Source organism: Coloeus monedula, assembly GCF_965178545.1.
Source record: "Coloeus monedula genome assembly, chromosome: 9".
Taxonomy (NCBI): domain Eukaryota; kingdom Metazoa; phylum Chordata; class Aves; order Passeriformes; family Corvidae; genus Coloeus; species Coloeus monedula.
Window position 1 is genome coordinate 21,514,551 of NC_138789.1, and position 24,526 is coordinate 21,539,076.

The 24,526-nt window shown below is 48.3% G+C and overlaps 1 protein-coding gene across 1 annotated transcript in view; it reads left to right on the plus strand.

Moving 5' to 3' along the window:
• The window catches only part of PTPRF (protein tyrosine phosphatase receptor type F), a gene marked incomplete at its 5' end in the record, with an annotated part of 246,182 nt that overhangs the window by 188,197 nt on the left and 33,459 nt on the right, over positions 1-24,526 (plus strand). The window contains 8 exons of the mRNA XM_082287496.1: positions 5,361-5,387; positions 7,628-7,745; positions 9,969-10,547; positions 11,177-11,274; positions 16,563-16,816; positions 17,505-17,595; positions 20,555-20,767; positions 23,807-23,961. Of these exons, the coding sequence (XP_082143622.1) occupies positions 5,361-5,387; positions 7,628-7,745; positions 9,969-10,547; positions 11,177-11,274; positions 16,563-16,816; positions 17,505-17,595; positions 20,555-20,767; positions 23,807-23,961 (1,535 nt within the window). The remainder of the gene's footprint in view (positions 1-5,360; positions 5,388-7,627; positions 7,746-9,968; positions 10,548-11,176; positions 11,275-16,562; positions 16,817-17,504; positions 17,596-20,554; positions 20,768-23,806; positions 23,962-24,526) is intronic.

Consider the following 24,526-nt stretch of genomic DNA (forward strand, 5'->3'; position numbering starts at 1 on the left):
CAGCCCAGGAATGCGTAGTTGCCTCTTTTCCAAGGTCCAGGGAAGTTTTTGGTGCCCCATGTACAATGAAATACAACTCTTCTTTGGAACAGGGGTCCTTCATCCTGGATGACCCATACTGCTCTCAACAAAGATAATCGTATAAATGAAGAACAGGATCTGCTGCTGTTGGAAGCAACGAGGAATCGATTCAGAGCTGGCTTGCTTGAATGATGCCCAGTATAAATACTGGAGAGCTGCAACGATTAATTGATCTTTCTCCTGAATGCAGCTGTGAATCATTTATGCATTTGTCAGTGGGGAGTGCAGTGCATAGTGGCAGCTTTACTCCCCATTCATATTCCGAAGGATAAAACTCAGTAATAATGCGCAAGGGGAGAACTTTGAAGAGAGAAAATACTTTTGTATTGTATTGTCTGGGGCACGTCTCTGCTTATGTTTCAGATGTTGCTTTGTTTTAATAGTTAGACAAGCTGCTTACTGCCCTTTACTTATGCCAGAAGAATATCATCTTCTGTGTTGTTCAGCTGGAGTTTGGAGTTAATGGGTTGGTCCCAAGTGTAGGTAGGCGAAGTTGGCAGTGTTTTTCTTCTTGGTGTTTTCAAATATTTTATGCTTGCCCAGCCAGTTCTGCTTTCACTCCTTACTCATACATTTCAGAGAGAGAAATCCCATGCTAATGTGCAGAATGAGGGTGCTAGAGCCAGAAACTTTTGAAGGAGTGCTGGATTTTGCATTAGTTTGAATGTGTGCATGAAGGAGGCAGGTTCCAGGAAGTTTCCTGGCCTGTCAGGCCACTTACCAGTCTTCCATATTTGGTGAATTTCTGTGGGAAGGTTCTTGATTTCTGTGATATTTTTTCCTGCTGTGTATGGTGCCGAACTCATCCACTGTAATTTTTGGGTGGAAGTGAAAATGATAGTCGCAAAGAAACGACTAGTCTGAAAGAGTCATGTCACTCTTGGGATAAACTGATGACAACCCTGCAAGGAAGAGGTTTCATTGACTTGGCAGAAGAGATCTCTATTTCCTGAAAGAGTGGGAAGCCAGGCATGACCTGTGCTTGTGATGAAACACATCTGCACCAGATGCTGAAGAACCCTGTAAGAGCTGCCATCTTTCAGTGCAGCAGTGCATGTCCTTGCAAACAGCCAGATGAGACTTTAACAAGTAGTCCTGGAAGAGTTATTTTCCATGAAAGAAAACAAAAAGATGCACTGGAAAACTTGCCCCTGAAGGTCATAGGATGAAGATGGACACAGTTCAGTACTCACAAACACTCATAAACATTTATACCAGTGCACAGGGAGAGAATTAAACTGATTGAAAATCTTGGGGTCAGAGAAGAAAATCTCTGGACAGGTAGGCAGAGCCCCTCCTCCTGCCTAGCCAGGCTGTCTGCTGGTTTGGGTAGGTATGTAACACGTAATCTGCTTCCTGCAGACAGTGTGAAGACATTGATACTAAAGCTGACTCATGGTTTTTCCTTATTGAAGGTGAGAAATGGAGAGAGAGTAAACGAAGATGAAAGGAGAAGGGCGAGGGAATGGAGATGTTAGCTATGCAGATAATATGGATTCTGAGCTTTCAAAACCGTTTGAGCGGAAAGAGACATGGGGGCCCTGGTGCGGGAGAGATCACGTTTTATATTACAGCCTCCTGCCTGGGCAGAGTAATCAGTTGTTAAGAAGGTCCTGTGATGGAGCTGAGGCCTCTCCCCCCCCTCTGTGGCTGTGCCTGTGACTGATTACCTCCGGCAGGATTCTGTTTGCCTTCCAGTCTCAGCTCTCACCTCCTGCTGACAGCCCGATGGACAAGCAAATGTGACTCTGCCCTGTGGAGGAGCTCCCAGGGTGTGTACAGCTGCAGAGCTGGATTGGGTACCCACAGCACCTCTTGCCCAGGCCATGCCCGTCACGGCTCAGCTGGGTCCCATGGTGGGCAATGGCAGAAGATTTCTCTCTGTGCCCTGGGTCTTGCATAAAGCACATCCAAGCACCGAGAGAGGGCTTTTGAAATGAGCCCAGTGCAGGAGCTGCACTCCACCACTACTACAAGTCCTCGCCAGCTCAAGGGAGCAGGGTTTAGCAGGGCCATGGGACACAAGCATTAGGCTTGACAGAGGCAGGCAGGGGCCCACCTCATTTCCTTGGTCTCCAGTCCCTGGGCAGCTGCTGCATGTTAGGAGGAGCAGTGGGCTTGAACGCCTCCATCCCTACAGGTCCAGCCTGCCCAAACAACTTTTCAGGGCCGGCTGGTGACAGCTGGCTACATGGAGGTCAGGCTTTGTGGAGAAGAGACTCCTGCCACCTTCTCCTCCTGCTGTGCAAACAGTCATGGCACAGGAAAGGTATGTGCTGCCCACAAGAGGGGCTGCACACTCACAGGAGGATGGCATGGTCTCTGCAGGCAGCACTTCTCCAACGAGTGTGCAGACTGAGTGCACATCCCACCAGCTTGCTCCAGAAGAGCAGGAAGAAGAAATGGCAATCACTTCAAGCTATTGGATTGAGATCAAAGGAGAAAGCAGAGACTTCCGTTCTCCTTGAGCAGTGCCTATCCCAGGCACAACGCAGAGGAATTTACAGCCTCCCTCTGTTGTTTGGTGACAGTCAAGGATCTTTATCTGAATGTACTTGGAACATATCATACACATGCACTTGTCTAGGGGAGTCTAGCATGGAGGTGGGATGTTCTCTGCTTCCTAAGTCGAACAAAACTGCGAGGCATCATGCAAGAGGCACTTCAGGTAAAGGACCAAGGTGAAGTTCTGATACCCTCAGACCCTTCTGCATCTCATTGATTTGAGTACCTGAGATTATGTCTGGAGTTCCACTGTTGCGCCACAGTCACTGAAGCAGAGAGGAGAAGGATCTGCAGGAAAACCAATACTGGCTTTCCATGGCTGGGACTGTGGAGGGATTGAATCTGTCTTTTGCAAGAGCCTTGGTCAGGGAAAACAGCCGTTCCCTGGTGAGACATGACTATGCTGTGTTGAAGTGTAAAATGAAACATTAAAGCATTGCAGCTGCCATAAATACACACTGTTAGCTTTAGCACTTCCCAGAGCCATCCTGCTTCATGCACACAGCCCTCTCTCAGTTCTTTTTATGACTGCTCCTGGGTTTTTCAGATCAATTTGTCTTACTGACCAGTCTTAAGCAGTTAAGAAGCAATTGAGCTAGTTTGAGGAAGGAAATGTTTTGATCTGTAGATTAAATTTTTGTAATGAAACTGAATTTCTACCAAGGTATTTATGCAGGCCTGGCTTTTCACAGTTGTTACTCCAGCACAGATCTCAAGGCATTTCTTTGCACTCTGATCTAATGCAAGATTAAAGTCCACTGAAACATTAGAGCAAACAGAGTTTGAACATTAAACACTTGGTTTAAAATCCTAGTGCATGATAAACTTACTGCTGTGGTATGAGAGGCCTCCTGAGCCCAGCTCTGCTCTGCTGTTGCTTGCAGTGAGGTGTCACATTCTGCTCCTGTTGCTGTATGGAGGCAGGCTGGGGTGTTCCCAACCACGTGGCTTCCACCCACCAGGGACATGCTTTTGTAGGAGAAGTGTACGTCCTGGAGGAAGAGCTACCTGGCCTTGTAGCCCTCCTGTGGCAGGACTTACAGCAGGACTTCTGCCAGGTTTTAGATTGGCAGGGTGGAGTGTGTGGCTGTTGACCATGGTGTGGGCTGGCTGGCATGAGTGGGACATAAACGGCAATGACTTGGCTTCAGCTAAGTGTGCAACAGTGGAAATGGCACCAAGATATGTGTGGAAAGACAGCCTTTAGTGACCATAATACTTAGGGGGGGTCTTGGCTTTATAGGAAGTATTTAGGGGCAACTTGACCTCTTTGCTGAAATTTACTGTTAAGATGGTTTAGGGGATAATTGTACTGCAGTCTCATGGCATCTAATAAGTGAACTGTAATAAAGTCTTAGAGGAACATTTCTCTAATAACTTCTTCTTTCTGAATTTGGAGAATAAAATAGCAAATATTTTGAAAGCATGCCATGTATTTTACTGCTGAGGTGAGTACTATGCCACTGTGATAGGCTGCAGCCTGCAAAAGGCACCTCAAATAGCCTGAGTTCAAAAGGCAACTTGTGTCTTTGATGCTGTTTAGTACTTCTGTAGCACTTGCAGGGTTCCCAAACACTCCAGCAGTGTTGGCTGAGCTTCCCAGGGTCCTGAGGAAGTTGGTATCTGAGCAGTTTCACAGCTGGCAGGTCAGGCTTAGAAGCAAGGTTTGCCAGGTCTCACACTGTGAGTCAGGGGCAATAATACCTATCTTCACTTTCATCTCTGTGCTTGAACCCATGGACTGGTGCTTCCTCCAGGCACATTTAGTAACGTGAGCTGTAACACATCACCTTGGCTGAGAGAGTTCGCTGTGATCTCTGCAAGCCTTCCTTTGGTGCCCCAACCACAAAGAACAGTGCTTTGTGCATGCATGGCAGCAGCCAAGCTCTACTGTTTCACCACCCCAATGCAGCTTTGGTGCCTTACAACCCCAAATCCAGCTGGAAGAGTTCAGAGCCTGTATTGAACTGCCATGGCCAGGAATCCATGTGAGCTTTTGGTGGGAAATGGTTTGTGTAGAAGCTTTCCCTGCAGGGCTGCTCTTGCCAAATTTGTGTTTGCCATTTGGTGTTGTGTCATTGGGAGTGAGCAGCTGTTTCCTCAGTACATGCAGGAGTTTGAACCTGTCTCCAAGCCACACACCACTGTTGGAGAGGAGCAGCTTAGTGTGAAGCTCTGTGTAAGATCTCAGGTTCTCTTGCACTGTTGATGACAGATGGCAGTTTTTGGTTTTCTGAAGTCTCCAGAGCATTTTCTTGCAAATGATACAAGAAAGAGAAGTTCTAGAAACGTTGCATTGGTGCTTCCCTGCAGAGAGTGCCTCTGTGTTGAAGTCTTTGGTTCTCAACAAGAGGTGGTGGCTAGAACATCGCTAGAACAGAAACTGGAGCCTAGTTGGTACAACCTATCCTTTCTTGCTTCTGCTCATGGAAGAGGCAGGAAAATGCAAACAAAGCCAGAAGGGGAAAGTACTGCAAAGTACAGAAAGTGAGGGGTGACATCTCCACCCAAGTGAGAAGGAGGCTCTTTGTCTGTTTGTGTGAGTGATCTCAGACTCATTGCGCAGGCTAGCAGCGTGTCAAAAATTGCTCTATGCCATTTCTTCCCTTGGCACAGCTTGTGCCAAGTGACCCTCTGTGTATAAGTGTTGTAATTCCCCCAGCCCAGTTCTGCTAACCCCTGCTGTTGTTGTCGTTGTCATCCCTTTCCTACATGTTGCCCCTTAAAATTCTGTGTCTCCATTTTTCTCTCCTCCTTCCTTTCTTCCCCATCAGTGGAGAGCTGAGGACTCCGTCGACCATGTAAGTACCACTTGTGTGTATTCCAGGTTGGAAGAGAGGGGTTTGGTAAATCGATTTGTGATTTTTGTAGACACAGTACTGTCAAAACATTCCTTTCACTCCCTTAATGAGGCTGGAGAGTTACATTGTGAAACCTTCCACAAGCAGCAAATCCAGAGAAAATTGGCATTTAGATTGCTCCTAAACGCAGAAAAGCAATTGACATTTCCTATAATCTGTATTTCCAGCTTGTTGCAGTGCAGTTTTAAGCAGGTTCAAGTGATCGACTCAGGAGGCTGATCCTGCAGTAGTTGGCCCACCAAGTTATGTGGTAAAATTAGATATATAATCTTTAAACCACATTGATCGTAGTCATGAGAAATAACCTACACCCTCAACCATGACCTTTGGTTGAAACACAGATAGTAATAAGAAAACAATCACATTTAAACAGTTAAATTCAATTTTTCCCCACATAATTTTGAGATACAAATTTGGAGGAACAAACTAGAAAATGACCTTTTTAGAGTCAGCAATTCAATTACGTGCCCTACTGTGAGTTTCCCCAGCATGATACATTTCTCCTCCTGCTTTATATGGAGGATTCTTGCTCGGAGTGGCTATGTCATGACAGCACTGTGTTTGCATTATGCAATCAGACCTTCTTTCATCCATCCCTCGTCTCTCTCCCCTCCTCCCAGCTTGCTTGCTTTGCTCCTGGTGGCATGCTTTCGCGTGAGAAATTCTCTTTGCATGGGTTTGGGAGGAGTGAATTCTCTTGGGATGTTCAGAGTCTGCAGGTTTTGTGAGAGTGCTTCCCCGCGGGTCCATTGGCACCGATCCGACCGTGCGTCCACTCACCCGCACACATGATCTGCTGCAGGGGCGGAGTTGGGATCGGACTCTGGTTCACACGGTGATTTTGGCGGGGTTCTTGTTGGTGCTTGTTGATACTTCTCTGGGCTGGCTGGTTCTGCAATGGTAACGTGGTGATTTTGATGAGTAAGCCTGGGCAGGTAACCTGAACCAGCAGCACTGACTGGAAATCAGCAGGTTTAATAGTGTGGGTGTTTGTGTGAGTGAGTGATGGGAAAGTGGCTGTGCTCTGAGAGCAACCACAGGCACCCCTCATACCCCTGAAGCTGGCAAGGATCCCCCAGGCAGAGATCAGGCCCCTGCAGCAGCTTCTGACAGTGCCCATGCTGCCTGTTCTCAGCAGCTCAAACTTAACCCTCTCCATCTCTGCTCTTCTCCTTGTCTGAAGGGGTAAATGACCAACACAAAGCCTCTGCCTCCTTTCCAAAAGCTTCCCCAGCCCCTTCTCCAGCCTGGTCATCTCTTGCTCTCTGATCCATTATTATCTGGCTTATTAGTGCTAGTGGCCCAGACACTCCCACAACACCCACAGATGAACACTGCTCAGGGCTACCTGCCCGAGCTGCTGGGAGCTGCTGAGCTCGCTGTGCTCACTCATTTGCAGGCCTGGCCAGCCAGGCTTGGCACCAGTCACATTGCTGCTGGAGGCCAGGAGGGAGGAGCAGTGCTCTCCTCTTTGATCTCAAATTGAAGTGCGGAGCCATGCCCTCCTCCTGCCCAGAGAAAGCCAGAGCATGCAAGGATGCACCCCGTGAGTCCGCCCCCTCACAGACCTCACACGATGCAGGTTTTCCCTCCAGGTTTTGCCAGTGCCTTGCACTGACCCATCCCATCCCTGCAACCCAGTGCCTGGCAAAGAGGGTGAACATGATGCTTAGAGCTGCAGGTGCTCCCTGCCCGGGGCCCCCACCCCTGCACTGCCTCCCTGTGTTCCCCATGGCCCTGCTGCAAGAGACAACTTTAAAAACCCTGGAATTAGCCCCCAAGAGGTTCTCATAGCCAGGTGAACTGGCTTTTGCTCTGGTTCACAGCTCCATAGTCCTCTTACATAGCTTTCACACAGGACCATATCTGGATCAGATCTCCCTCTTGGCAGAAGCCGTGGGAGAGCACAGCTGCTGACATGCTGGTGGGTCCCTGAAAAGGCCAAATGTTAAAGGCAGGGGTTGAAATCAGGCGGGTGAGTGTTGGAGTGGCAGCAGTTGTTGTTTGCTGGCTCTGTGCAACACGTGTGTTTGAGCACGATGCATGAGTGTGGACCAGGGAGTGTTGTCAGTGTGTTGCTGTTGGAGACACTGACCCTGGTGCCTTCCTTTTGCTCACTCCAGTAACAAGTATTTGCTCTTCTTGTTTGCCTCTTCTCTGCCTCGTGGATGTGCTCCCAGGAGACAGTCATTGGAGGCCTGCTGCCAGAAACCACCTACTCCGTCACAGTTGCTGCCTACACCACCAAAGGAGATGGTGCCCGCAGCAAGCCCAAAGTCATCACCACCACAGGGGCAGGTGAGTGTGGGGAGCAGGTGTCACAGCCTCATAGGGGTGGTGGTAAAACCTCCCAAGAGGTGCGTGGGGAGTATGGCCAAGAGGAAGCAAGAGGGTTGGAGACGCTGCAGAGGTACAAACTCTTGTGATCTCCAGCCCGTACTTAACAGGCTTTGCCACTGGATCACATGAGCAAAGTGCAGCAAACAGATGGAGAGCCACTACCAGGGCTGGTGAGAGAGCAGTGAAACTCATGGGTCTGAGCTCATCTGCAGTCCAGAGATCTGTGAAGAGGAAGCCTGAAAGTCCAGGCCCTCCCTCAGCTTTGGAATCCTGGCCTGTCCTCACCTTGTTCCTGTAGGCAAGTGCCATTTCTTGCTTCCTGTGGTGACTGCAGTGCTGCCTGGAATGGCCCCTGGCACAGAGAGCTCCTAAGAGGTGTTTCTCAGCTCCCCCCTGCCAGTGATACCGCTGTTTCCCCAGGCTTACAAAGCGGAGCCTGGCTGCTCCTAGAGCCATGGTAAAACCTGGAATGCAACAAATCTGCTGTAGAAGTGCTGTGGACACAACTTCTAGGTCCTGGTGATCCCAGCTGGTTTGGTTCTGCTGTCTCAGTAGATGATACCTGTGCCTGGAGCAGGGGTACCCAGGAGTCATCTGGCGCTTCCCTCCAGGTGTGGTCAAGCTTGCCTTTGGCTGTGGCACCAACTAGTTGACACTGTCTCTTGTCCACTCACATTTTCCTCTCACTAGGCTGTCCTATAACCAGTAATCCTGCTGCTTCCTCACACCAACCACAGGAGCAGTATTTACCACTTGTTATTATGGGAATGCAGCTTGTGCAAACTGAGAGCGTTTGTTCCTGGTGCTTTTAAACAAGGAACAGCTTGCCATCTCCTCCGCACTGCATATGGGGAGCTCCAGAGGTAGTTTCCACTGTCACAGTCTCAAATGCTGTCTCCCTAGTGCCTTGCCATGATGTATTTTCTGTTCATCAAATTGCTACAGCTGTCCTATAAACAGGAAGAGCTTCCTAAACATCCCAGTGTTGTACTGTAAACCACAGTAGGTCTTCCCATGTTATAATGCACATTTTGAGGTTAATATTTGGAATCATCTTTGAAAATACTGTGTCCCTTAATACTAGCTGCTGTTAGACATTGTATTGTGAGTGCAAGGAGGATGGCACTGGCAGTGGGAATGTAATTGTATATTAAATACCTACAAAACAGCCCTCAGACCTGCCTTCATACCGGCTCGGCTGCAGGTCTGACCTCAAAGGAGAGCATTGGTGTCGCCCTCTGATGGCAAAAAGGGGGTGTAATTCTGGCAAATACGGTTTTCTCTTGTGCTCGACTGTGGGCTCATACATTTCAAAACTGCAAGGATATTTAACTAGGTTTGGCTGCAATCCCATTTTTGTTTTCGTATCAATGGCCCCATACCTTTGATTCTGAGTATCTTCCCTATCAGTTGATTTGTTTACAAATCTGAGCTGATGTGAAGACGCATCCTTTTTTTAACTGAAGGAGATCAAGGTATTAAACCATCAGTTTAAAGCCATCAGTTCCTAACCAGTGATGGCAGCACCCCTTGACTTGTGCAGCATAAGCAAAAATCCTGTGGAATGCTTGCGTTCACCTCTCACATCGACACTGACATCACGAATCTGCTCCTCAACTAAACCAAAATGTATTCTGATGGCAAACAGCCCACCCAGCTCTGCTCGCTGCCTCTGCAGATGGTAAAACTGCAAGGTTTCAGGATGAAACTTGTCTGCCTCCAGACAGACCAGGGTGCTGGAATCGGGCTCCAGGGTGTCTGTTGCGGTACAGTGCATCAGGGCCAGCATGGCCTGGTGCTGTGCACTGGCTGGAGTGTCTGAAGACCACTGATTGGGAGGACGGGATTCAGATCTTCTCTGAGATACATATGATGCTTGAGGTACCTTAAATGTTTCCTGTAAAAGGGGATGAATTTTGGGGCAGGATATGGCTGAATTTATTTCCGGTTTAAATGGCAGCACATGGGAAAATGGCAACCAAGAGCTGGCTGGCTCCAGCTTCCCTCACCACCGGATTAGGGTCAGTCTGCCACTATCCCTGTGAATTGTCTGTCATCCTCTTCACCCTGTTGTCTGAACTTTCCCACTTTCCTCAATACTCACGGACTGAGCAGCACGGAAGCGGTCCTTCCTTCCCCTCCTCCCAGGCTATAGATGGTCATTGTGTGTTTATGTTTCAGTCCCGGGGAAGCCCACCATGATGATTAGCACGACAGCCATGAACACAGCCCTCATCCAGTGGCACCCACCCAAGGAGATGGTAGGGGAGCTGCTGGGTTACCGGCTGCAGTACAGACGTCTGGATGAGGAAAAAATGAACACGATAGACTTCGGGAAGAGAGACCATCACTACACGGTGACCAACCTGCACAAGGGGGCCACGTACCTCTTCAAATTGTCTGCTAAGAACAGAGCTGGCCCAGGAGAGGAGTTTGAGAAGGAGATCACGACGGCCGAAGATGTGCCAAGCGGCTTCCCACAGAACCTGCGTGTGGTGGGTCTCACCACTTCCACCACAGAAGTTGCTTGGGACCCCCCAGTCTTGGCAGAAAGGAACGGCAAGATCGTCAACTACACAGTGGTATACAGGGACATAAATAGCCAGCAGGACCTGGTTAACATGACCAAGGACACAAGTATCACTTTGACAAATTTGAAACCTGATACCACTTACAACATCAAAGTGAGGGCCCGCACCAGTAAAGGGGCTGGGCCACTCAGCCCCAGCATCCAGTCCCGGACGATGCCTGTAGAGCAAGGTAAGTGCCCCTCTAACAAGCCCTAACAGGAAGCTCTGCCTCCAGGACAGGGAGCTTTGCTTTGGTTCACGAAGCTTTGCTCCCCTCTGCTCTGACTGTTGTGATCAGGTACTGTGTGGCTCCCTAGTCTAAAACTAGTTCAGTGAGGGGAGGCTCAGCGAAGATTTTCTAAACTTGCCGTCTGGGGGGAGAGAGGTGTTGGTGGTACCTTAATTGCATCCACAGGCACACTTGGATGTTTTATCTGTACATGAAGGTCTCTTACTTGAACTGGAGCAGCTGTCTCAGTCGGATCATCTGCAGATCCAATACGTGAATAACACTGCTGTTTGATCATGACGAAGGGCCAAGGGAGTGTGAGTGGAGTGGGGATAGAGAAAGGCTGCAGTTCAGCCTACAACTTCCTTTCTGTGATGCTGAAAAGTATAGTCAAAAAGCAGAACTCCTCTGGAGACTATAGACTTGGTAAAAGGCTGCTGCTCTCTTCTCCTCATTTCTTACTTCTCTGCTGTAGCTGAACTCTTTGACCTCTGCTGCTGAGTTAGACAAAGAGACTTGGAGTCGAGCTGCCGCCTGGCTCCCTCCTGACTTGGCTTTACAGTGCTCAAATATCTTGTTTTTCATTTCAGTGTTTGCTAAGAACTTCCGTGTCAATGCCGTCATGAAAACGTCTGTGTTGCTGAGCTGGGAAGTGCCTGACTCCTATAAATCTGCAGTGCCTTTTAAGGTAAGAGTGGGATTTGGATGACAGGAAGCTCCACCTGTAGCAGTGAGCAGGACAGTGGATAGCAGCATCAGTTGGGACCTATTGGTCAGGCTGACCACTGTAGCTCTGTGATGGTGGTCACAAAAGCTTGTCCTGATGCCTGACATGGAGCTGGGGTGTGAAAAGTTATAAATATGATTTAATCGCAAGAAATTAGCAGGACAAAGTGCTCTGAAAACCAGCCAGTGAAGCAAACTAAGAATAACTCCTTCTACAACGTGTCCTGTCTCAAACATCCATATTGCCTTCATGAGTTACTTCAGAGCATCAGGGCAGATGCATAATCTCAGGGAGTGAAGGGGAAAAGCATCATCAGACTTCCTGAAGGTCTTACAGGTGTGAGCGGCACAAAATATGTCAGTACAGAGGGAACTCTGCAGGAATGGCTGCTGCTCTCTTTTCACCAATACACTTCTGGATGTGGTGTCACCCAGCAGGCTGCAGACAACACTGATGACCCAATGCCTTCCTGCTCTTGTCCAACTCCCAGGACTTGTCACTTACGTGGGTAAAAGACTGGAGTGTGTAGACCTCAGTGCAGTTTCTCTCCATTAAGAAACAAGACCAACACGTCACATCATTGAAGATAATTTTCCCAATCTCAGCACCAATCTGCTGCCTCTGCAAAGGTGCCAGGGTAGAAGCAGTGTGACTTCTCTTTCTCCTTGCATGTGCCCCCTGCCATGCTGTGCCTAAAGTGCAAATGCAAGGCTTGCACAAGCTGTGGGGGATCCATGGCCAGGGGAATAAGGGGATATCTTGAACTGCATCCACATCAAAGTGTGTGAGCACCTCGCCTTCCTTGTTACTAACTCTCCTTGTTTAATCCCTGAAGCTGAATTACCTTGATCAATAGCAGACACTTGTTAACATACACAGTTTAGCTGAAGCAGACAAGGCTTTTGTGAAGACCTTGTGGTATTCAAAGCTCTCCCAGATGCAGGGCGCATTAGGATCAGTGTTCAGGTATCTGGCTGCAAGGAACTTCACAGAGCCCTGTTACTTGGCACTCTGCTGCAGAACCAGCGCGCTTCATCTCGCCTTGTCTTGGGGCCCAAGGCCCAAATCGCTGTCTGACAGCGCAGTGCTGGAAAGGGACAGTGTGACCTTTGGAGCATTACTACCACACAGGGATGGTGGAGTGGTTGGAGGTAGCCAGGAGCCAGGGATGTAATGCTGATGCCCTGTCTGTCTGCTCTCCTAGCTGCACAGCTGGGATTGCTATCACAGGGTGACTCAGGGTCTGCCCCTGCTGTGGGTTAACCCTCAGCTGACACAGGAGATGGCATTAGCCACTTGCTAACTTAAGAGCAGTCACACAAACCAGGGTGTTACAAGGATATTTCTCTGTTAGTGCCTTCTTTTTATTAATATTCCCAGACTTGCAGACACACGAGTCAAGGCCAGGAGCTAAGAGGGTGAGTTCTAACTCGTTGATTGTGCCAGTTGAAAGAAATCCTTAACCTTCAGGGTTTTGTATTTTGTTTTATAAACAAGGTTCACCTCTCTCCTCTAATTCAGGCACATGGGATGCTGGGGCCAGAGCCTGATACTGTAACTAGCATAGCAGATAAATCTCCATGGGAACAATTAGTATTATCTACACTTGATAAACAGTCTCATGCTAAATCTATGTCCCAAAGGGTGTCATATTCTACTTTAACAGATTTAATTAAAGTAGATATTGTTCCGACAATGAATAGTGAGGCACAGGCAGGACTGGTGCTTTTTTTTTTATTAGAGAATGAACTGGGACCTTAAGATTTTTCATTGCTGCCAAATCAATAATGAAGTTTTGAGATCTCTTTGGGGAATTTTCACAGCTTCTTCTGGTCCTGAAGATAAATTCCTTGTAAAATGTTGCCCAGCAGTTGTGGTGGAGCAGAGGAACTATTCCTTTTTTTTAGTCTACCTGCAGAAAGCAGTTCTGGAGCTTTCATGGAAAGTGCAAGATAGATACAACCTTCTCCTTGGGGAAAGTGCATTTTCCTGAGACACATTCTTCAGCTTAAGAGTGGGACAGAGGATATATTGGTTAAAGGCAGCATTACAAGGTATTTTAGAAGCGGGGAGAAGGAACAGCACCTTTTGAGCATTCAAATGATACAGGTTTGGAAATAACCCCTGAGAATGCTGGGCAGTGCTTTCTCACAGTGTATCCCATGGAATGTAGTAATTACTCCTGCCTGCAAATACTCCAGCCTTGTCTACTTCTCCATCGAGTCGTTATCTTTCCCAGTGTTGCACACTATGTGTCCTTTCATCTTTTAGTTCAATACATTCTGTACTGCCTTGAAATCAAGTGTGAGACCTTCAGCAGTGACATTTGGACCCACCTAGCTTTGCAAATCTTGTCCTGTGGGTAGGAGCAGCACGGATGACATTTTATAGCAATCCATGGGCTAGTCAGCACTGTCTGGCAGTTCAGAGCCCTTGGGCCAGATTTGCTGCTGACTCTGGTAGTTACCAGTGGGCCATGATGCAACCTCTAAATAGCATTCCTGCTTGAGCTTCCAGGCATCTTCCAGCTGCACGTGAATGACTGTTTCTGAGCCCTTACATTATTGTAAGGTTTATGTAGAGGCCTTAATGAATGGTGCATAACATTTGAGGAGACAATGTGTTGTGGCAGGTAAAGGGACACAGAACTGCTGCAGCAGCTGTGAAAAGGAGGGATGGCAGAGAATGCTTCAGGAAAGCATTGCAAATACCAACTTCACTGTCTCTGGGTGCAAATTCCTGTGCATGGCAATAAAAATCATCATCCGGTGTCAGCACAGAATCAGAGGCTGTGTCCTGGCCAGTTGCAGTGCAGAGCAAGCAGGGAAAATCTGAACTGAAATGCCTGACCACCTCTTCTGCCTCCTCTTGCTCTAGTAAAATAGCTCTGTCCCCAGCACATGCTCTTGTGCAGGCAGTTGGTTGGTGTCTTCCCTGGAGCACACTGAGAAGCAGTTGGTGATGCCTTTATTAGGGAAGAATTCATAATGACAACTCTTATCCAAGAGCCAGCAGAACTCTGGGGGCTTTTCATGCTTTCAGCATAGGTCTTTATGTTGGAATTTTGGCTTTGTTCAGATCTGTGTGGGAGCACATGAAAGAGAGGTCTGGCTGCTCCTTCAGGACACGCCCTGACTTACAGGCATCTGATATATCTGGACCTGTACTATTGCAATGACATTGCAAGGGGTGGTGCTGGTCCAGACAGCAAAGCTGCTAAGATGATTTGAAATCTAGTAGTCCTTTGGTGTGCCTACTTCTGTGTCAGAGCAACTGTATATCTGATATTCCAGTGCTGCAAGAAGCATTTCTTCATTTTGATTTTTCACTCATTTTAGCACTCAGCTGCTGTACATGTCTTTGGAGAAAGGGATTAAAGCCCAGGAGAAAATATCATTAAGAGGAGTCACAACAGAAAACAATTCTCTCTGGCTGTCCTACTGTGCTACCTTTGACAGCCTTTCCCACATGTGGAGCAGCAGCAGAGCCTTTGTCCCTGCAAACCTCTGTTACTTTAGTTACTTGGTGCTTACTTTTGCAGTCCATTCCTGAAAACTGAGGCACATCAACAAATGAGATTGATTTCATCTCTTCTCCATAGCTGGCTTCTCTCTGCTGCTCTGTTACCTGCTAGGAATCTTTTCTCAACAGCAAAAAAGCTCAGGCTCCTTTCCTATCCTGACCTCCATGTAAACTGACATGAAGAGGATTGAAGCATGCTGTTGGTACTGCTGTTTGGATAATGCAGAAGCTGAGCTGCAAGTTCTAGGCCTAGCCAGGTCCTTGTGCTCCACTGTCCTTCAGATCTCTTTCCAGGGCCTCTCTTCTCCTTCCAGCTTCAACACTGAGCATTAGAGGAGTGTTTATCAGCTGCCCTTGTCCTAGAAAGCTGGCAGCTTTCTGTAGATTTCAGCCACCTGCTGAAAAGGGGACTTGAAGAAAAGTTTGTTTCCTCCCTTGCTGCCTGCATCAGCCTGAACGGTGGGCTCAGCTGGTGAAAAATTATTTCAAGTAATTTGTCTTCCACAGAGCTGTCTTCTCTGTCTCTCAAGGCCACTGTTGGAACAAGCACATTTTACCATGTGGTCTGTGCCTATAACACCGAGTAGCTGCCAGGGTTTAACATGGTCCAGCTCTGCCACTGCCAGTTTTTGGCATGCTGTGTCTCTGCACCACTGTCAGGAATCCAGCACTCCCTTGCCATGCAGGACAGTCACCTGGTGCAAAGAAAGATGCTGGTTTTTCACAGCTGGGATGCAACCTATGGCCTCTCTGGCTGTCTACACCCCATTTGTCTCTGTCTCCGGGAACTGTGTGAGTTTTTGCTTGGCAGAGGCAGCACCCAGGGTTTTGGGGTAAGGAGTTGTTCCAGCAGGATCAGGATCGAGGTTCCCAGGGCAGATGGGCTGTTGGGTGCAGCTAATCCAGCAGTGCCCGTGGCTGCTGTGCCTGGGGGGAGGTGGGGGTCCTGCATATCTCCAGCAGGGCATTGAGAAATGTTGCTAGGGGGAAGCTGTGCATGGGGGGCTTTGCTCTGCCCTGGCCACCCACTGCTCTGCCCTGCCCACAGCCCCTTGCTGCCGGCACGGCAGGGAAAAGCAGCTCCGACCTCCTGCCCATGGCTGTATGGCACCAGCATCTGTTGTCATGACTACAGGGTGTCACACCTGCAGAGCTGCCGTTCTGGGTACCAATTTGTGAGCCCTGTGCTGGATTTGTCAGATCATTGGTGAGGCGTGTAACGCCCCCGGTCACCTTGCTGGGAGGGGGATGATCTGCATTAAGCATCCAACCAGGCGTCAGCTGGTAGACACGGGAGTGACACCAATTTAAAGCAGAGGGGATTTTACACTACCAGCCTATTCCGTGTTGTAAGCCTTATGAGACAAGAAAGAAAGACCCATTCATCTCCACTTGAGGGCAAAGCACAGCCATCTGGATTCCTCCCCCACGTAGGTGCTGAAAAGCAGCACATGTGGCACCACCAGCCTCACCGCTGGCCCTGGCCACCCGGGCTGAGATGACCCGTCTCTGCTCCATCACTGCGAGGCACAGAGAGCACAGCTCAATGCTCTGCTGGGGGTTACTCTTCTTTAGCTAAAGATTTATGGCTGTTTACAAAGCATACAGTAGCCAAACCACCTGAGAGAGGGCCCAGAGCCAAACTGTCATCTCTAGCAGTGCTATTTTGAGTGTGAGTTTGCAGCAGCAGCTGTCAGCTGCATGAACATGTCCTTTTCCTGTTTCAGATTCTGTACAATAGCCAGAGTGTGGAGGTGGACGGCCACTCGATGAAGAAGCTCATAAGTGACCTCCAGCCAGACACGGACTATTCTTTTGTGCTAATGAACCGTGGGAGCAGTGCAGGGGGGCTCCAGCACCTCGTCTCAATCCGCACTGCTCCTGATGTCTTGCAAAGCAAACCCATCGCCACAAACAAATACATACAGGAAGGAAAATTCACTCTCACTCTTCCCAAAGTGCAGACCACTGTGCCAGTTCGGTAGGTGCCATGCCTTTGTGGAGAAGGTGGGGTGGGGAGAGAAAGGCAGGGCAGACTTCTGCCAACCCATGGATTCTGTAACTTGGGAATGAATTTCCAAGCAGGCTGTGGTACAGAGGCCGGCATTTACCCATAACATGGGATCACGCTCCTGGCTCTTTCTGAACAAATATTGATGTGTAATAAAATTAAGACAATTCTCTGACAGTTTGCCCTCACCCTGGTGGGTATATTCCAGATGCTACCAGCAAAAATATGGTTGAGGATCAGAAGGGACTTTCTCTGACACTGTATAATATCCTTTAAATAAATAATGCCTAAAGCCTCAAGGAGATTAAAAAAGCAAGTTCATGGAAGTCTTATTCGTTACTGTGGTATCCTTGTGCTGAAGCACAATTCCCCCAAGGTTCTTGCTACAATCCGATTATATAAATGTCCTTCTCACAGCTCCTACACCACCCTCTGGAACACAGTCTGTAGATCTTCATTATCCTAATGAGTGCTAATGGCAGTATTCTCTTCTCTGGTGCAGCTGGAAAACCAGCCTTTTCCTTATTGAGCCCTTTTGCTGCTTAAAAGGCAGGGAAAGGAGTGGGTCACCCTTTAGGGATGTGGCACACATTATTCGGTGACCTGCCAGAGAGGTGGCTCAGGGTCCCGTGCTTACATTTCCTTCCTTCCTTCCCAGGTGGTACTACATCGTGGTTGTGCCAGCAGACCAGAGCACCAGAACCCTGACTGCTCGGTGGCGGACACCTGATGAGATGGAGCTGGACCAGGTAGGAACCTGTAGCAGCTGCTGTCATGGAAGTGATTCCCAAGTAGCCCAGCACACTTTGCCCAGGCCTCCTGGCAGCACGATGGATGCAATGACACAGGTGCAGGCTGCACATCAGAGGTGGGAGGCTGTGGGATGGGTACCCACTCAGCCTTTCTTGGTGACACCATGTAGGAAGGAGGGTGGGGTCAAGCTAGGGAGGAGCCACTTCCCAGAATGTGTCCCTTTAGGAGTCCACACTTGAGTGTCTCAGAGCTCTGACCAGGACAGATCCTGTCCCAGGTCATACAGTCCTTGCAGCCTTTTTCAGATGAAATGACCATGCTAATATTGAAAACAAGCTAGGAGAGAAAAGTATTGGTTTCAGTTCATTCAGCTGTTTTGTCAGGAGGCTTTTCACTCTCTGGGTGGGACTAAGCCTGCAGTGTAGATAGAGAGTTCACTCTTGTATCTAACAAAACCTGCAAAGCTCCCTTCACACTTGCTTTTTAAAAGCTTTGAGCGTTCACCAGCCATTACCCCAAGATGCAGCTTGTCCTGTGCAGGAGTGCTCTGACACCCGAAGCATGGAACACATGCAGGTGTCAGGAGACTCCCCCATGAGGACTTTCTTCCCCACACACACTGCCACCCCCAGAGTATAAAGGAAAATCTCCCAAGAAATCAAGCACAGAAAGATCCATTAAGAGAACAAAGTTGCAATCTTCAAGCACTCAGAAATGACAAACTGTTAGAAGCTGTAACTCAGCCCTTGGCTTTATTTACATGATGGCACAGTCTTTTCCGTGAGGTCCCAGCTCCACAGTGTCTATTGGTGCTTCTGTTCTGCAACTGAAGCACAGTTGTGTGATGGAGAACCATCACCCACAGGTCTCCTGCATCTTTTCATTGCAGAAGTTTTCAGCATCACAGATGTCACAAGAAAAAGACCAGGATGAGGAAGGTTGCTTTGGTTTTCAGCTTTAGGTGGTTGAAAGCTATCGAAGGAATTAGTTTCTGTCTCTGTCTCATCTAGCCTCAGGCAAATGATTTAAGCCAAAATTTTCATCAGCAGCCAGTGTCTTGTATATTGTGATTTTTTAAAGTACTCCATTTGAGATCCTGGACCTCTCATTTGCAAAGCCTAAGCATCCCCAGCTGCAGAGAAAGTCAATAGGAACTAGATACAGAGTCAGTGCTATAAAGAAAACACTAAGTTTTCTTGAAAAACAAACCAAGCTGATGTCTTTTCACTTTAACATTCAAATTTAGTGGACATATTTTACATTAATGTTGCAGTGTTCCTGTTCTCCATCTGTACAATTGGGATAATCGCTTTTATCTTGACTCATATGGGTGTTTGGAAGATAAGATCATTAATGTTTGTGAAGCACTTGTAATAGTATAGTGATCAGCACCATAGAAAAGCCCATGAGGAAATTATTAATTTTGTCTTCAGAGCTGGATTTGAATAGTAAGCAATAAACAAGGCCTCAGGCTGCATAATGCAAAGAAGAAAACAAAATATGGAATATCTGCTCTTTGATTAAGCACTGTCTGTCCTGTGTATTGAACAAAGCAGGGGGCTTACAGAAAAGATAGTCTGTGACTATGCAGTCAAGGGTGCAGCACAATGCACGTACATAAGACAGCTGAATTAATTTTGCACAGGCAATATTAATTTTCTAATTTTTCAGGATCTGAACTTTGCAGGCCTAGCAGGTTTTTTTTTCAATCTTTTGCTGTATTACATGTGTAAGTGGCAGAAGCCTCCAGCAACCTTAACCACAACTGGAGCCCTGTGGTTTTGTGTCCATGCACACAGAGCTGCGTTTTTCTGCCTCAAAGAGCTCAGCTGTAATCTCAGCCAGATGCAAGAGATGGGTGTAGGAAGCAAACTCCACACTCCAGCTCCAAGAACTATCTTTCTGCTTTTTCCCCTTGGGATTACAATGACATTTGTGAAACTCAGATTTTTCCAGCCTCCTTTTTTTCCTTTTTTTCTGGTGATACTATAAGGACAAGCTGTAGCTTTTCTAAATTACTTCTATGTGAGTATTGATAAGAGGACAAGGATGGATTGTCAAGGGGAAAGAGTGAGGGGTTTCTTACCCAGCTTTTAATCCTTAGGGAGGACCCAGCTCAGCAGTGTGACTTAGTGTGTACATCACTGTCCCTAGCCCTCTGATGTTCCCTGTCTGCCTTGACAATATTGCACTGATACATTTCTGTATGAAATGTATTTCATGCCTCCTTCTTCATTTTGAGTTAGAATTTATCTTCCAAACTTATTATTCATTTTTATTAATTGGAAAAAATCTCTTTAAACATTTGAGAGTCACTTTTAGCAGTGCAATTGGATTTTTGTGCTTTGATATCCTTTTTCATGAATTTGTGACTATGAAATTTGCCATTTTTACTCTGAATATCCCATGAAATGTGTTAGCATTCTGTGTGGTTTACACAAAGCTCTGCCTGCAACACAGCAGCAGGTGAGTTACGGAGGCACTGACAGAAGGGAAGGACACAGCAAAGGTCACTTCTTCCCTAAACATCAGCATCAGCTGTAATTCACATCCAGTGTCCGTAGAGAGTGCGAGTTGCTGTCCAGACCAGTATTTAGGCCACAGAACATAGCTTGGTTCCCTCACAGCCCATTGGGATACATAACTCAGGGGGACAGTCACAGCCAGGCTGTCTCAGCCCTAACTTGCACCATTTTAGCTTCCCAGGACTCAGGATGTTTCCAAAGTTGAGATCCTAGTGGAGGTTCTTGCAGGGAGGGTCGGTAGACATTGCCCCAGCAATGCCTAAATGGGTGATACTTGCCTCTGGTTTCTTAGTACTACCACATACAAATCAAACCCAGTTACCTTCTCCCCCCCTTCCCTTCACCCCTGCTGAGTGCTACAGCCAGTAAGGTGACAGCATAAGGCGGTGTCATGCTGTCAGCAATAGTGATGCACCTTGTTTGTCCCCAGCTGCTGGAGGCCATAAGCCAAGGAAGTCAGAGCAGGCGGCAGCGACGCCAGGCAGACAGACTCAAGCCCTACATTGCTGCTCAAGTGGATGTGCTGCCTGAGACCTTCACCCTGGGGGACGAGAAGAACTACAAAGGTTTCTACAACAAGCCTCTGTCTCAAGACCTGAGCTATCGCTGCTTCGTGCTGGCCTCACTGGAGGATGGGGACACGGTAAGGACTTTCTGTGGGGGGCACAGCCTGTCCTGGCAGAGCCGAGGTGGGCTCAGTGCAGGCAGGGTGAGCAATTGCTGCAAGCTGGGATGACAGAGTTTTCTGTGAAGGGAGGAGAGAGGCTGCATCGCGGGCCTGAACAAGCTGAGGCGGCTGTGGGAATTGATTTGATAAATGGTGTTTTTGGAGGGAAATGGCACCATGTGTTCCACATAACAGATGAGAGTGGAGGACAGTGTCAACACACACGTCCTGCACAAGCTCAGTTGAGGCTGGCTGGGCTGTTCTCAGAGCAGAACTTGGCACACGGTTGGGATGGGTTCTCATTCTGCTTTGGTTCAAGTAAGTGTCTGTAGAAAACAGTCCATGAAATCCTACCCTGCACGGCGACTGCTGAGACTCTGAAGTGAATAGGATGTTCCCCTGCAAACCTGGTCTCACAGGCCCTTCTCTGCCCATAATCTCACTTCAGATGACATCTGGAGAAGCAAACCTGCCTCCCATCGCAGTGGATTATCAGCAGGGCAAAGGTGCACACTTGCCTGCTGTGTAGGGATTTTTGCTCCTGCACATATCCCTGCTACAAGTCAGCAGCACACAGGTCCTGGGCGCAGGAAAGGCTGATGCAATAAGCAGGGAGCAGCACAGCAAGACCTGGGCATCAATGTCCAGCTGTAAACCCAGGGCAGGAGTGGTGGTGGCAGCAGCAGTAGCAGCGGCCAGTGTGTAAATAATGGAAATAATGGAGATGCACCGAATCCTTTGGTTGGCTTCCAAGCTGTGGCTTCCTTCCTCAGCCTCATTTGCTTGTAGTGGCTCATTAGGGCTGGTCGAGTTCTTCATTACTCATCCAGCTCACGTGTTCTTATGGCACTGCCCACCAGTGAGGGAAGGAGAGTCACAGATTAAGAACAAGGTAATGAAGAGGCCTGGAGATGCACTATCCTGACAATCCCTTTTAAGAGAGGTGACCGTAACTAGTTGATCCCAACTATAATCATCATCTCCTCACTAGCATAGACCTGCCACAGCCCTCTAGTAAGCCACCAGCCAGCAGCAGTGCTCCTACAAACCTCCTATATACCCTGCTCCTACAGGCCACCTTCCTGCATCCCCTGCTGCATCGCATCTACTTTCATTTGGAGCATGAGGCATTCTGTCCAAGGCTGTGCACTGTCTCCGCCACCCAGCTCCTCTGAAATTGCTTTCTGTGTCTCTAGTGTCAGCAAGAGAGCAGAATATTGCTCTTCTTCAAAGGCAGAGGGAATGTGGTTGAAACACTGTCTCTGGGAGCAGGGGCACCTGCACCTCGCAGTCTGCCTTTGGAAATGCCACTGAGATAACAGTCCTCCTGATCTCTTCTACATCTGACTTCCCTTGCAAGGTGACTCCTCCAAAGTGTGTCTGAAAAAATAAGAATCTTTGCCCCTTGCTCAAAGCTTTGGAGATGGTCACACATTTCCGTGCTGCACACATCAGCATGTGCTCCTTCCCTCCCCCACCACCAATGCACCTTGACCTTCCTGGGGAGTCGCAGGCAAAGCCTTTTTGCTTTTCTCAGAGTAGCCACTTGCCCACAGAAAGGGGAGTCTCAAGCTTTCTTGTCTGTGCCATGCTCAAGCTGTAAGCTGACTCCCTGCCCTGTTGTTTGAACTGGAGACAGGGTATAGGAACAGGCTGATGGGTTGCAGTGGTCCTGTGCAGACTTCTAGGAACAGAATTAAACCAGGAGCTGGTAGCTATTTCAGTTATTGAAAGATGGTCTTGTAGGCCTGAAAGGTTTCATAAAGTAGCAACCACCCCCCATACTTCTATCCCAGACAGTGGCACCTCTGCTGATAAATCGGAGGAGAGCAACTAGGATGCTGAACTAGTGCGTGCTGCAAGAAGGATGTCCCAGATAAGAGCATTTTCTGTACTCCATACATGTTTGAAACCAGCCTGGCTGGGATCAAGGGCACTTGTGAGAGTAGATCAAGATACGCATTTGTGTGACACCAGCAGGCTTGATTTTTCCCTTTCTTCTCCTCACATATGTGAAGACATGAAGTGCATGTTTAAACGCCAACCTTAAAGCAAGAGATTTATAGATCTACAGGCACCTCTTCTGTGACCGAAACTTCTATGGCAGGAGCAGAGCTTTCTGACTTCTTAATGCATGGCAGCAGGTGCTGCTCAAAAGCCACAGGCACGGAACTGATACAGCTCTGGCCCTCTCTAATAGTGGGAAAGGATTTGTTTTTGCAGCATTTAACCCTTCTGACCCAGCAACGCTGAGCTGTGAAGGTGCAACATAGGTCCATAAGCCTTAGCAACAGCAGCAGAGCACAAGGTGCAGTGTCATTCTTCTGCAGGAAGGGTTTGGGTCTCTGCTGATTCCGTCTAGCTGGTGGGGCTAGAAAGCTGTCCCTTCAGGTTATAAATCACTGGGCTGGTAGATTGCAGAAAGAAAAGGAACCTGTAAGAATGAGCCTCTTTCTAAGGTCTGTTTATCAGAGACATCAGGTAGAAAATGTTCCTGTCATTTCATTCCTTTAAGAAAGCCTGCCTCACCCAGCAGGGGTTTTCCTAATATAACTCTATCCTGAAGAGATGTGTTGATATCAGCACAGCAGGTATTGTAAACCACTTAGGAATCATCAGCCAGCCCCATTGTGCAATTGGTTGGGATTCAAAAGGTGGTGATTTGGCTCCAAGAGAATCCAGGGCTGGCAAGTGGCTCTTAGCTGGGCTGCTCCAGTTTGGCACCTCCAGGTCAGGTTTGTCGGCCATGAAGTCACTGGCACTGGAAGTGTTTCACACCAGCAAAGTTGCTGGCACCCAGAATGTTTCACACCAGGCAGAAGCTGTTGCCACAGCATGACCTCCGCTGATGCCAAGGGAGGGAGTTATCTCATGGTGTGTTGCTGGGGTTTGAGAAGCATGACCACTCTCTGCTAGCCAGAAGCAAGGGGAAACCTCAGCATTTCAGGGATGTAGCTGTTGCTTTAGCATAATGGATGCTTGCTTTTCTCTCCCTCTCCTGCCTGTGCTGTTCAGAAGAGATATGCAGCCAGCCCCTACTCAGATGAGATCGTGATGGAAGTGGCTTCAGCAAAGCAGCAGGATGAACCAGAGATGCTGTGGGTGATGGGACCCGTCCTGGCTGTGATATTAATCATCATCATTGTCATTGCCATACTTCTCTTCAAAAGGTGAGATCTAAGCTGGGATGTGGCAGTTACGGCATGAGCACTAGACGCACTGGCAACTTCAAGACCTTCCTTGTAACCTTCAGATATGGGGTGCTCTGACAGACAGTCCTTGGTGGTGATGGGGAGGAGGAAGGTCTCTACCTGGCACAGCAGAAGGCTGCTGTGTAAGAGAGCAGAAGGGCTGGGTATGCAGAAGGTAGTTAATATCAGCCCCAGGACACAGATGCTGTGGATTCTGGAAGCAGGTGAGCAGTGGGACAGAGGAGAGCAGCTTTGTCCCTAAAGCCAGTCTGACTGCTCTCTGGTCACACAACTTGGATTGGCAGCCTTGGGAACTTCTCTAGTACTGGTTCTCTATAGAAATTGCCTGCTTGGTCTGTGGCAGCTGCCCCTGCTCCTGTGAATTTTGACTGAGGAACATGACCTTGGTTGTGAGAACAGGGCATGGATGTGACAGGCTGAAATCAGAGTGGAGCTTTCTTCTTGGGGCCTCTCAGTCCTGACTACTGGATCAGAACCACCAACACACTGTGCTCCCTGTGGGAGCAGACACCTCCTTTTGCCT